At 40.6% G+C, this 13,672-nt stretch overlaps 1 protein-coding gene across 3 annotated transcripts in view; it reads left to right on the top strand.

The window, feature by feature from the left end:
• Window positions 1–510: 510 nt before the first annotated feature.
• Window positions 511–13,672, top strand: part of tprn (taperin) — a 39,947-nt gene continuing 26,785 nt past the window's right edge. Inside the window, exon 1 of one of the 3 annotated variants that reach the window (XR_013816280.1) lies at window positions 511–2,631. Coding sequence is in view for 2 of the 3 variants with exons in the window: in XM_079813930.1 (XP_079670056.1) it covers window positions 673–2,631 (1,959 nt within the window). In the remaining variant the exon portion in view is untranslated. The remainder of the gene's footprint in view (window positions 2,632–13,672) is intronic. The other 2 variants (XM_079813930.1, XM_079813931.1) reach the window with 2 other exon arrangements.

The following is a 13,672-nucleotide window of genomic DNA, read 5'->3' as shown; positions in this document are numbered from 1 at the left end:
ACATACTGTTTTAAATCCTAAAAATAGCCTAGATTTTGTTAATTTAGAAATATTTTTCAATAAGTTCTGCTTTATAATATTTAAAAATGTCATTGCTTATTATATTTCTTTCGAAAACAGTAGCAAATAGTCCTAATATTCTTTTCAGTTTAGATATTATTTATAATACATAGAAAATAGATAATTTTGTAGAATCAAAATTAGTTTTATTGACCAAGTGTGCACAAACACACAAGAAATACATAGCCTATTTTATTTTTCACTTATATTTCGCAGCCTATTGTATTGCTCCAAAGAGCTTGCAGTTTTGTCCATTCATAACATAAATTCTGAAATAATGCTTAAAGGGTTAAAGCTATGAAATGGGCGGGTCTCGCAATGTTTGACTGACGGCTTTCTTCACAATAGTAGACGGTAGGTGGGTGGGGCATATGTTAAAACAAAAGGTGTGCCTCAAGTCAAAATGACCAAATGAGGTGTCCACCCTGAGACGAAAGGGTGACGTCACTTTCCGAGGGCGGGGTCGTGTCGGTAGACGGGCACATCATCATCATGCAGGATACATTGTTGCGGCTGCAATGATGCACGAGGACGAATAAGAAGAGGAGCTGCAGGTACAGCGAGAGATTATTCTGTTTCACACATTACCCCATAAACCCTGCTTCTCCCATAATGTCGGGCGGGGATCTTCGCGTTCTTCGCCAAGAGCCAGGACAGGAGAGCCCGAGGATGCCGGCCTGGAAACGCGAGATCCTTGAGCGGAGGAAGGCGAAGGGCGGCGGGTCCGGAGCAGGTGCCGAGTCCGTCGCATCTCGACTTAACGGTGAGGTAACGGCCAGCAAAAGCAAGGATGATACTACCAGCGCACATTCTAGCAGGAACTATACCATTACTACAGCCAATCGCGCGACCAAAAGCCCGGATCTGTCACCGGTGAAAACAAAAGAGCACTGGCCATCCGCGGACCCGTACGACTCGGAGGAGAGAACAGCTAGAGACAACGGAGCGCAAGAGAGCTTGGTGCTGCAAGAGAGTTTGGGTCCGCTGCAGGAAAACCCATTCATTAAACTAGAGAAAGAACGCAAAAAGCGTCAGAGCCAAGAGAACGCCGCGCGACCTGTTCAGCACATCCTCGAGTTATATGGCAGCGTTCCCGGGATACGGACTATACGCGCTGAGAATATCATCATCATTGAATCCGACCCTGAGTACTTTCCGGAAGGATGTAGTTTGAAGCATGCATCGAAACTGCAGCAGAACGGCACGGTGAGCGGGTATAGCTCTCTCAATGACCTTTTAGATCAAAGAGGTAGCCCGGTTACGGAGATACACGCGAAGGAAGTGGTCATTTACGATACTGCGCTTAGTAAAAGCGAGGAAAACCTCAGCACCCTGGGACGACCGGCTTCCGCTCAGCTGGAGGGGCAAGGGAGGGTGAGTCGCATGCTACAGAAATTTGACAGGAATTATGGCAAGTTGCAGCCCAAGTCGCGCAGCACAGAAAACCTCCTGGACTTGGACCCTACTCCTGTCAGGCCAAGCTCCAGACCCAAGCCAGATGTGGTGCCAAAATGTCCAGTGTCTCCGCAAGCCGGCTCTCCACGCAGCAAAGTCTTCCAAAACGCTCAGTCTATCTCTCCATGTGACTCAGGGAGCAGTACGCCTGTTTCCGGATCCCCTCAGTTAGTGTCTTCTGCACGTAGACGTTATGATGGGAGTGGGGGACGAAGTGTCACTGTGCATCCCAAGGAGGACGCTGAGATGTCCCCGTCCAAGCCTGTTAGAGAACGGGACTGGGACAGCACAGAAGGGGCCTCCAAAGCCAAGGTGCCATGCTCTCCAGAGAGCCACCGTGCCCGTGCCGACTGTACTCCTAGCCCCACCTCACCCCCCTTATCGCCCAGCTTTGAGATCCGTCCGTCCCCTCGCCCGGATCTTTCTCTCCTTCCGGCCGGTGATCTACAGGCCCGTGCACTCGCCAACTTGCGTCTCCAGTCTCGCAACTCCTTCACCGTCATTCCCAAGAGTCGTGCAGCCATCTCATCACCTGGCAGTACTGCCCCATCCAGCCCTGTGCTTTCCCCCCCATCCCCACGACCCCTGGTGGGTGTGGCAGCTTCAGAGCCCGCTGTGCCAACCCCCTTGCCTAATTCTTTCACACCCCTTGGACCAAAGCTTACAGTAAAGGTGACCGTAGAAGCCAAAACAGGGTCTCCGCAACATACCCCACCTGCCACACCCACCTCCCCAGCCCCAGCTTCTCTACCCTCAATTGGCTCACCTGTCAAATCAGCCTCACCTCCGGAGGAACCTCCAGTTGATAAGTTGCCCATCACGAACATCGACGACGTAGTCGTGGAGCCCATGCCGCCCGTCCAGAGCCCTGCAGTGCAGAGGCGCAAAGGGAATACATTTACAGTTGTTCCAAAACGGAGGCCCGAGGCCCAGTCTGAGCCTTCTGAGCCCCCGGAGGTTGTGACTGAATCTCCGAGCACGCCACAAGCCCCTTATGCTCATCTGGGCACCCTGATTAAAAAGCGTTACCCTGCTGCAGAAGAGATAGAGGTCATTGGGGGCTACCTTTCCCTTGGGCGATCCTGCCTCTCGAAGACTGGCTCAGCAGGAAAAAAGGTAAATGTTTTATCATATTTAGCATAATATCTGATGAGGTTTCACTCACTAGACATGTATTAAAGAAATTCTATGTCTCTAAGAAGAGGCTTAAAATGATAGTTCATCCAAAAACAAATTTACTCACCCTCATTTCATTCATTCTAAACCTGCATCACTTTCTTTATTCTGTGGGGCACACAAGGAAATATTAGGCACCCTCAGTCAACATTTATTTTTATTCTGCCTAATATCCTCTTTTGTGTTCCACTAAAGAAAAAAAGTAACATGGGGCTTGGCACCATTTGCGGGTGAGTAAATAATGACAGAACTTTCCATTTTGAGTGAATTAATCATTTGAGAGTAATTTATACAATTTAAGAAAGTGTTTATTAAATCAGTTTTTATGTTCTTCATCACTTGAAAATGACAAATATGTGTAAAAAAATGTATTTGTGCAAAAAAAAAAGGCTTTAAGGATGTTTTTTCAGACGTAGTTGTTGGGTGTTTATGACCTGCTCAAAGGTTCATTATTCTTTACCACTGCATCATTCAAGATGTGTTATCATATTGCTGTACTTTATTGGGTTTCCTTGTACTAGAAGGTCACTAACCTGTCAGCCTGATCAAATGGAAACTTTAAACTGAGAATTTGGATCTGTCCTTTGGAATGCTGTTAAGTTGTTCCACACACATTTTGTAAACTTGTGGATTTTGAGGTGTTCATGCCACAAACAGTTACAATGAGATAATTACTGCTAGATCAGTCCAAACAGGTTAACTGTCTAATGGAGATTTTGTGCTATACAGTGAAACACAGTAATTTGGACACTTAAGCCACACCAAACAATTCAAACTTAGAGTACAAAACTATAGAAAACAATATAAAAAATTAAATATGCAAATAAATAATACAGAAAATATGCCATGTCAAAAACAGCCTGTAGTATGTGCTCACATTGTGACTTTAATTTATAACCAAATGTAAACAGCCGTACAGAACTTGCCGGGGGAGTTCAGGGGATTTATGGTGGAAAAAGAGTCATGTGTCCTGTTTGGAGTCAAGTCTAGGATTTAGTGAGATCTATAAAGGTCTCTTAGAATGTGAAACTGCAAACTTTAGGGAACCTGTTTATTCTCCCTGTCAAAAACTATGTTAGCACATGTGCATTTTGCTAAAATATGACATTTGATGTATTTTTTGGATGTATTTTATTTTTCTGCTTCTTAGAGGGTTATGAATCTATATAGCCTTAGCCTACTTACTCCAAAAGCTCTTCAAGTTCTTGAGGCCAGGTCTGTGTTAGACTTTTTTTGTTGTTGTTGCATTTTTAACCATGATTTTATTTGATTCAAATACATTGTTACATTACTAAACAAAATGCAGTTGTTTAACAAAACTCAGTGTCGTAATGCTAGGATGTTGTGGTTTTCAGGGCGTTACTGTTGGTAGTGGTTGCTAGTAGGATGTTTTTGGGTGGTTGCTAGGGTGATGCTACGCAGTTATAAAGTGTTATAAGTGGTCCCTAGATTGTTGCTTTGCAGTTGCCAAGGACTTATGCCTGCTTGCTAAGGCGTTGCTATGTAGTGGTTAAGGTGTTATAACTGGCTGCTAGGGCATTGTCATGCTGTGGTTGGTTGGATATGTGTTGATCATTTTCTTTTATTAGTTTTTTGCCATCTCATTGCTGTCAAGAAATATATCTACATAGTTAGGATTTGTATTGATAAAACTGATATCTATCCATTTTTGAAACTTCCCAAAGCCATACTTGAGATTTGTTTGACTTGTTACATAACATGCTGCCATTCACAGTCTAAATCGATCTCAAAACAGGAAACCAAACAAGCACCAATGATCTGTTTCACTTCCTCTACGCAGTGGTGCTGTCAACTAGGTTTAGCAAACTAGGTTTAGATCCACAGAATGTATTCAAAGTAGGGTTTGATTTAGTCAATTAGAGTTTTACTATTTTTTTTCTCTTTAAATTCTTGTTTTAGCTGAATATTTTAGCGGTAATGCTAATGGAGATGAATTTAGAGACACTATTTCTTTGCAAGGATTTTAGCATGCTGACAGCTACAGTAGTTGCATTGGATTGTCTGCACAGTGAACTCTGTCTGATAATCATCACTACTACTGCCAAAGCAGCACTTTTGTAAAAAAAAATGGTTGTCTGACATTCCTGTTAATGTTTTCAGTCATTAAGCATAGATATTTGTTTGTGTACTATGATGACTAGTTTTGTGATGCTGAAGTCTTGCACCCTGAGCACTGTTTTAAGACACATTGTAATGTTACATTTACATTTAGTCATTTAGCAGACGCTTTTATCCAAAGCGACTTACAAATGAGTGCAATAGAAGCAACTAGGACAGTCAAGAGCTGTAACAAGTCTCAATTAATCTAGAACAGAACACATAGGACTTTTATTTATTTATTTATTTATTTATTTTTATTTATAATTATTAAATAGACAAACAGAAAATGAATAGAGTGATAAGTGCTATTCTTGATTGGTCAGGTGCTGCTGGAAAAGATGTGTTTTTAGATGTTTCTTGAAAATGGCTACAGACTCGGCTGCTCGAATTGAGATAGGCAGGTCATTCCACCAGGTGGGAATGGTCCAGGAAAAGGTCCGTGAGAGTGATTTCATGCCTCTTTGGGATGGCACCACAAGGCGTCGTTCATTTACAGAACGTAAGTTCCTGGAGGGTGTGTAAGTCTGAACAAGCGAGTCTAGGTATAATGGTGCAGAGCCAGTGGTTGCTTTGTAGGCGAGCACCAGTGCCTTGAATTTGATGCGAGCGGCTATTGGTAGCCAGTGCAGACTGATGAAGAGAGGCGTGACGTGCGCTCTCTTCGGCTCGTTAAAGACCACCCTCGCCGCTACATTCTGGATCAGTTGCAATGATAAATGTAGTTCAACGTTTCTGTTTCATTCTCTGGCATTATTCTGTTGAATTTAAGAGTGAAGAAACAGAACGTTATAGTCAGCTTGACACTAATATAGTAATCGTTATAGTTATCTTCATCGTTTTTGAGTTTGTTGTGAACAGGTGTAAAATCATCCTAACTATACAGGGCTCAGACATAAGTTAAGCATACGCATCACTCACATTTTGTGAACGTGAAATGCATTTGTGGGCACTTTTGTACACTTCAATGCTTCAGTTTTTGGTGTAGATTTCAATTCATAATGGAATTATGCCAAGTTGATCATTGACAGAAATGTTTGATCTCATGTAACTAACAGTGCTGTTGCCTCACCTTAGTGAACCATCCAGTCGGCCAGGCCCAGGCCCAGGTGAGGTTAGGTTAGGTTAGGTTATATGCTGCTTTTGTTCTCTCTCTGTTGTGTTTGTAGGTGATGTTAGTGACTGACGATTGGCTCACGCCACACCTTTGTTTTGTTTGGTTTTAGAGCTTTCATTGAAGCTCTTCCTGGTTATGCTTAGACGGGGTAGCAGCAGTTATGACATCATCAAGGTCATGTCATTTGTTTGGAATTTACTGTGTCAATGTCCATCTTGCTCTCTTTCTCTCTCTGTGGTCGGTCTCTGTGGGTCTTTATTTCTGTAGCACTGTGAGGGAGTCTTTATGGCCTACTTACTCCAAAACCTCTTCAAGTTCTTGAGGCCAGGGCTGTGTTAGACTTTTGAGCATTTTTTTTTTTACCACAAATTTTTTTCAAATACATTACATTACTAAACAAACTGTAATTGGTTTCCCATGCAAAACGCAATGCCACAATGCTAGGATGTTGTGGTTTTCAGGGCGTTACCGTTGGTATTGGTTGCTAGGATGTTTTTGGGTGGTTGCTAGGGTGATGCAACGCAATTATAAAGTGGTGACTAGATTGTTGCTTTGCAGTTGCAAAGGACTTATGCCTGGTATCTAGGGCGTTGCTAGTATTTATTTTTTATTAAATACTAATACTATTTTATTTCACAGTACAATAGTATTGCAATATCTTGTTTAATATTTATATTCAATAATAATCACAATAAAAACCATAACAATAATTGTTTTATAGTCATATTGAATGGGTCAAAAACAGTGGTAATGTGACGTATAAGACCACAAGTGGAAAGACATAAAAAAATAAAATAAAAAAAAACTCTTACATTTTTGGTTACTAAAGAGGTATGAGTTGGTTCTTGTAAAGTGTATCCAAGGGTGAACCGAACACCCACAATTTTCACGTATTTCACAAATTGTTCAGCTTTAAAAGTATGGATTGCACTAAAAAACATTTTCATAATAAAAAAATAATTTATCAGCTTTTTTTCTCTCTTATGCAGAGGTACTCCCCAACAAAATCAACCTAGAATGATTGATTGATTCTTCTTGCCTTTTCTCTTGGGGTCTTGTATGAGCTGTGGTTGAGGGGGTTGGGCTAAAATCTCACCAATGCTCTTAGCATATTGTCTGCCCAGGGTCGGCCCATTATGCTCCGGGGCTTGACTGAATCCTGTTGTTGTGTTGGATAATCGTGATTATGTTATGACCTTTAGTTTTGCTTGTGCCTTGCCCCTTGAGGTTACACCCCCATTGAGAATAAAACAATGTGTGTTTTGAGCCCCTTGAGTGATCTACAGAACCAAGTCTGTGCCCAACCATTGTAAACATGTAATAATATAAGTAATATGAGTGGTTTTAGATGCAGACTAAATAATTTACTCTATAATTATGGTATAGCAGAATGTAACAAAATCAGAGAAATAATAAAATACCAATTTGTCTGACTGTCTACAGCGTTCCAGTCAGTGTACAGTGAACATTTATAACTAGTAGGGCTGCTTGATTATGAAAATTATTTTGGTCAATATTTTAATCACACATTTTTAACTTTATTATGAGTGGGCCATATGACCAAAATCTTATGAGTAATTTATTTAATGATAGCTATATTTAAGTATTTACTGGAAATAATTTCGGTATGATATACCAACACAATTTCACAGGCTAGTGTATTTTTCCAATTGTTTTCAATAGGAGCGCTGCGTTTTTAAATCGGCAGCAGCATGATGAGGCGCTGAGCTTCTATTTCCCACTGAGCGCTCAGCGTTTTTTACCGGTCACCGAGAGTTGAAGAATGTTTGGGTAAACTTTGGGTAACACTGTCACTTTTGACCTAGTCTCATGTAGCCTGACCTTCAGACTGACGGCAGAATCCAATGAATCAAATTCAACCAATCAGAATGGTTTGTTTTGTTCATGTTTAAGGGCATGAAAATGTAAAGTCCCTACTATAACAGACCGGCGTGCATCTATAAATGAGTCATTCAAAAACGTTGTGCAAATTTACTGCAACAATGGAGCCGCGAACTTCACATACTTTTGAACGTCCAGTGTTTAGTTGATCCTGGTAAGCACTCATTGTCACAGTTGTTAACACGACAGTGTTCTTCTTCCACGAGGGAGTTTGGAGTCGCAACATTTGTTTTCAGGCGGACCGTTAAAGAACGCAACACACACGTCTCGCGAACAGACTGTAGAATTCAACCAAGATAACGACTTCGAAACTCCTGAAGTGTTTCCAGAGAAGTGTGCCATATGCATCAGACATTCAGCCAACGGTCCACGGGTGTGACGTCTAGGCTGAGACTACTTTTTACCCAGCTGTCCAATCACAGTGGAATTTAAAGATGCAGACAGCAGCAGGTATATTAGGCTGCTGTCACTTTAAATGTCCCATGGCATGACATTTTCATTTTGTGAGGTTTTTTTAACATTAATATGAGTTCCCCTAGCCTGTATATGGTCCCCAAGTGGCTAGAAATTTTGATAGGTGTAAACCGAGTTCTGGGTGTCTTTCTCTGCCTTTGAGAAAATGAGAGCTCAGACGAGCCGATCTGGAAATCTTCGGTCACCTCTACGGTTACCTCCCCTTCCTCTGCTTTGCCCGCCCAGAGAATTTGGAGAAAATGGATTCCGTTTATCAGTCGCGATGTCAGCACAGGCTTTACAAACAGACTGTTACCATATGGATTCGACAGCACCGCCACAAACAGTGAGTAACAGTGTTCATTAATGCCTGATCTATGATCAGTGATTTCTGATGTGTAGCTAATCATTCAAGTTCACGCAGACTTTCTTTCTAAATCGTTTAATACTGTCAGTCCTGCCGCTGGCTGTCTTGATGCCCAAGTCTTACTATATTTATGTCGATGTCGTGTTTGCTGTTAGTTGTGGTGAAAGCATTTTGTGAGAGAAAACGCGCTGCAATGACGAGATCACTGCATTCACGCGATCAACAGACTGTCTTTACTCAATGCTCAAGCCTTTCATGTGATGGGAATAGATCTAAAAATAATGCTATAATCAACACTTTGACGATTCGTTCATCTCGACAGCTGTGATGGTAAAAAAAACGTACTAAAAGTATCCGAGAGGGTTCTTCGTGTTACAAAGTTTGTAGAATAAGGAGGAAGACGACAGGGTCGTGTGACTAGGACTCGTGTTTATTCAGAACTCTCAGATACAAACAAAATAAACTTGCGCTTTCAACAACTCGGTACAATATAACGTTCTCAGCTATCTTTCTCCAGCTCTAAGGTCTCTCTGGTCCGTCTCTCTCTCTCTCTGGCAGGCTCGCAGACCTCTCTAAACCACGCCCCCTCCGCCACATAATCTAATACTCATTTCAAATGCAAAGATGTCAGCCAATCACAACAGTAGGCGTTTTCACTGAAGTCTCACAGCAGACACGCCCCTTCAAACTGAGCATTCAAGCCAGAGGGCTAATTTCAGTATAGAAAAAATACTTTTTATTTCTAAATTATGACAATTTTTGGTGTAAAAACCATACTAACAATATAAGTACACCTCAGGAAACATTATAAAATAATAAAAAGCCTTTAAGACCTAATGCACGGATCCAGTGATACACATCTTAATTTTCTCCAAACTGTTTACGTTCCCTTAAAACATAACCAACTGTTTACGTGACTACTCGCCAAGCCCAGCATTTTGACATATTTTTGCATGTATTATACTAGTGGTTCTCAAAGTGTGGTACGAGTACCACTAGTGGTACTCAAGCTGCCTCTAGTGGTACGCAGAGCAATCACTAAATAAAGTAATGTTGAAACACAATAAAACATTTTTTTTTACATTTAAGTACAGTAGTTTTAATTTAACTTGTAGGTACAACACTGTGGCGAGCAGCGAGGCTGAGGGGCCGTGAGAGCGGGACGAGGCAGCAGTCATTAGTGATGATGATCGCCAGCTGCGTGCCGTCGGCCTCGTGTCTCATGGAGGAGTGACGGGAGTATAAAGGAGGAGCGACGACAGTGAGGGACGAGAGAGGACCAGGCCCTGGACTTTAAGTTGTGTTTTATTTATGTTTTGTTATGTGTGTGCGCGGCAGTCGTCCGCGAGGGGCTTCCGCTTTTACTTTCACTTTGTTTATATTTGATTAAAGTTTGTTGTTTACTGTTCGCCGGTTCCCGCCTCCTTCTTCCCTGAACGTCTGAACCCCGTTACAAACAAAGTGAAAGTAAAAGCGGAAGCCCCTCACGGACGACTGCCACGCACACACATACAAAACATAAATAAAACACAACTTAAAATCCAGGCCTGGTCCTCTCTCGTCCTTCACTGTCGTCGCTCCTCCTTTATACTCCCGTCACTCCTCCGTGAGACATGAGGCCGACGGCACGCAGCTGGCGATCATCATCACTAGTGACCGTGGCCTCGTCCCGCTCTCACGGTCCCTCAGCCTCGCTGCTCGCCACAAACACATTTAATAATTTTTTTTTTATTTACCTGTATGTAAGCACAGTGCTGTGTTAATGTACAAACTGCATGTATTTACAATGTTAAAGTGGTTGACAACAATAAATATTCTTATTTTAACTGTGCAGAGATGTAGTTGAATAGCTACTCTATTTTAATGTTGGTCATTATAGTGGTACTTGGAGAGCCAAATATTTTCTGAGGTGGTACTTGGTATCAAAAGTTTGAGAACCACTTTTATACCATTTAGCACACATTTTATACCTTGCACACAAAGCTCAAAGTACACTTTTACCTGGGGAACAGCATGAGTTATCTTTCGCTCTTTTTATGATCAAGCACCTCCTACAGTAGACTACATTTTATGAAAGTCACGTTTAGTAATTTGTACGTTACGTTTGGGCTTTTAAGGAGGAGCGAAAGCCGCACCACTGTAAAGGAAAGAAACGGAATAGAACGGGGTACAATAATCGTGTTTTTATAATCGTTGGAAGCCAAAACGAAACTAAAATTTGATTAAATGCAGAACCCTGATAACTACATCATTGATCTGAACATGAAAATGCTCATATTTATAGTGTGTTTCTAGAAAGTGAGTCAGAATAGTTCAGAGGACTTTCGTCATGGTTTAATATTAGCTTTTATGTCTCTGCTGCTCATTCTGAAGCGCTTGAAGAGCGAGTGTTTTAATGAACCACTGAAGGTTTAATTTGACATTGCCCAGCTTAAGAAAGTGTGCAGGGGCTTTACGCAGGTCCTCACGTCTGTCAGTAGACTCTAGGCTTACTATCTCTGTTTTTCTTTGAGGCTGTTGAGAGTGGTTTTATTAGTGTATTATTTACTGGGAGTTCTTATATCAGAACAAGAGTGAAAATCCCATCCGTTTAATAGTAGTTATGCATGTACTGTTATCACTTAAGTTGTCATACATGATTAGGGTGAGAGATTTTAACATTCCTAAGTGTTAGTCTTTGCCACACTTCCCACAAAATTTAGCATAAAGCAAGAATGTTACTTTTCAAATTGTGAGGCTGATTCAGGAGAGGTTTGAGTTCACGTTTCTAATCAATCAGATTTAAGGGATTTAAGGCAAAAATGTAAATGTTGTCATAATTTACTCACCCTCATCATTTTAAGCCCATAAGACAATTATTCATTTTATTTTCGAAAGACAAATTAAGTTCATTTTAATATCATAAGTCCATTCCACCAAAACTGTCAAGCTTAAAAAAGATAATTAAGACATTGTATATGTAATCCATATGAACTGAGCAGTTTTATCCACTAGTGAGGTTTGTTCTTGGGCGTCAAACAAGATTATTTGTTTTCAAAGGGTTCGTTCACCCAAAAATGAAAATTCTGTCATTAATTACTTACCCTCATGTCGTTCGACACCCGTAAGACCCCCGTTCATCTTCGGAACACAAATTAAGATATTTTAGTTGAAGATATTTGACCAATTTCAAAACACTGCATCATGAAGCTTCGAAGTGTTATGAATCAATGAGTCGATTCAGCGGTTTGGATAGCCAAAGTCACGTGATTTCAGCAGTTTGGCGGTTAGACATGTGATCTGAATCATGATTCGACTCGCTGATTCATAACGCTTCGAAGCTTCATGATGCAGTGTTTTGAAATCGGTCATCACTATATAAGTCATTATTTAGGTTTTTTTTGCGCACAAAAACTATTCTCGTCCCTTCATAAAGTTATTGTAGAACCACTGTAGTGAGATGGACTTTGTAACGACGTCTTTTGTACCTTTTATGGGTCTTGAGAGTGTAAAGTGCATTGTGCCAATGGAGGCCTTTCTGAGCCATCGGATTTCAACTAAAATATCTTCATTTGTGTTCCGAAGATGAACGGAGGTCTTACGGGTGTCCAACGACATGAGGGTAAGTAATTAATGACAGAATTTTCATTTTTGGGTGAACTAACCCTTTAAGAGACAAACGTTTCAGCATGCAAATGTCCAGATATTACAATGAAGAAAAAATGGCTCCTTCTTCAAATGAAAGTGCCCCATTATGCTTTTTCAGTGTATATTATCTTTCATACAGTGTGTAATATAGTTGTCTGTGAATGCAAAAGGTCTGCAAAGTTTTAAAGCTCAAAGTGCACAATAAATAAAGTTATTGTCTATTGAAATAATCAATTCTGAACTGCCGCGACGAGTCATCAGTAATTCGAGTCTTACTTCTGTAACATTTATACATAACAATGTAACAAATTTGCATAATGCCAACCTATGGTCTGCATTGGCTGCCTGTGAACAACGTCTACTTTGACCCGCCATCAAACACTGTAGCCGGTTCGTGTTGAGAAGATGCTGTTTTCTGCATTGCAAAAGCAAATTCTCTTTTTATACACTTCCAAAGGATGAGTATGTGAAGAGTCAGTGGTTAAAATGGCCAGAGTGATAACCGCAACCTTCTGATGATGCTTCTCAAATCTCTGTGAGGTCTAAGTGGGATTTACAAAGCGCTTATTCATTAAAGATGGGACAGTACACTTTATTTGGACCAACTTTCTTGTCTGAATCTCAACCTGTAAGTACGAATAAATAATTGGCGTATATATTTTCTATGGGGTGTTCAAAATAGTTTGTAGTTTTGTGTTTTATATTGTGTAGATCTCTGGCTAACCGGCTAACTCACATTATTACTGTCTTACTGAAATAGTTCTGCTAATCAGCTGTGGGCCACTATTACCTAAAATTGTGTCAATGCAGATTGTCAGTAAATTGAGTAATGATAAAGGATGGAGCAAAATTTGTTTTACAAACTTTACTGTTTGTAAATTTAATTCAAGTTAGTGCTCGGCTAATATAGTTATTGATACAGTTACGGATGCAATTCCCACATGTGCCCTACAATAAACTAGAAATATACACATGGGTTTATTGATGGACATACACTTGTTAATGCTGATGGTGAGGAATTACAGTTGCAACATCTCATAATGGACTACAAACTGAGTAAAGACTTATCACTAAGAAACGTCCTGCTCAAGTCGTCCTTGCAAGGGAGATTCGGATTGAATAATTAGCTCTTGCAATGTTTCATCATCGGACTCGTGTTCAAATTGATATTGTAAAATCAGCACTATAATGTTCTATAAAAATAAAAATATGAAAAATAGAAGATAAAGAGAGGAACTCTGCAGACCAGATATGAAGGAAGGACATTATGTCTTTTAAAATGTCATATAAGTTGACCTTTTTACAAGGCAAGGTTAGTTCAGGTTGTTAAATGTCATATGGCACAACTCCCCCAAAACGTAATAACATTTATAAATGTATAATTCATTATATAATTT

This window comes from Gobio gobio, assembly GCF_949357685.1.
Source record: "Gobio gobio genome assembly, chromosome: 4".
Taxonomy (NCBI): Eukaryota; Metazoa; Chordata; class Actinopteri; order Cypriniformes; family Gobionidae; genus Gobio; species Gobio gobio.
This window is presented reverse-complemented; position numbering and strand designations above follow the sequence as displayed.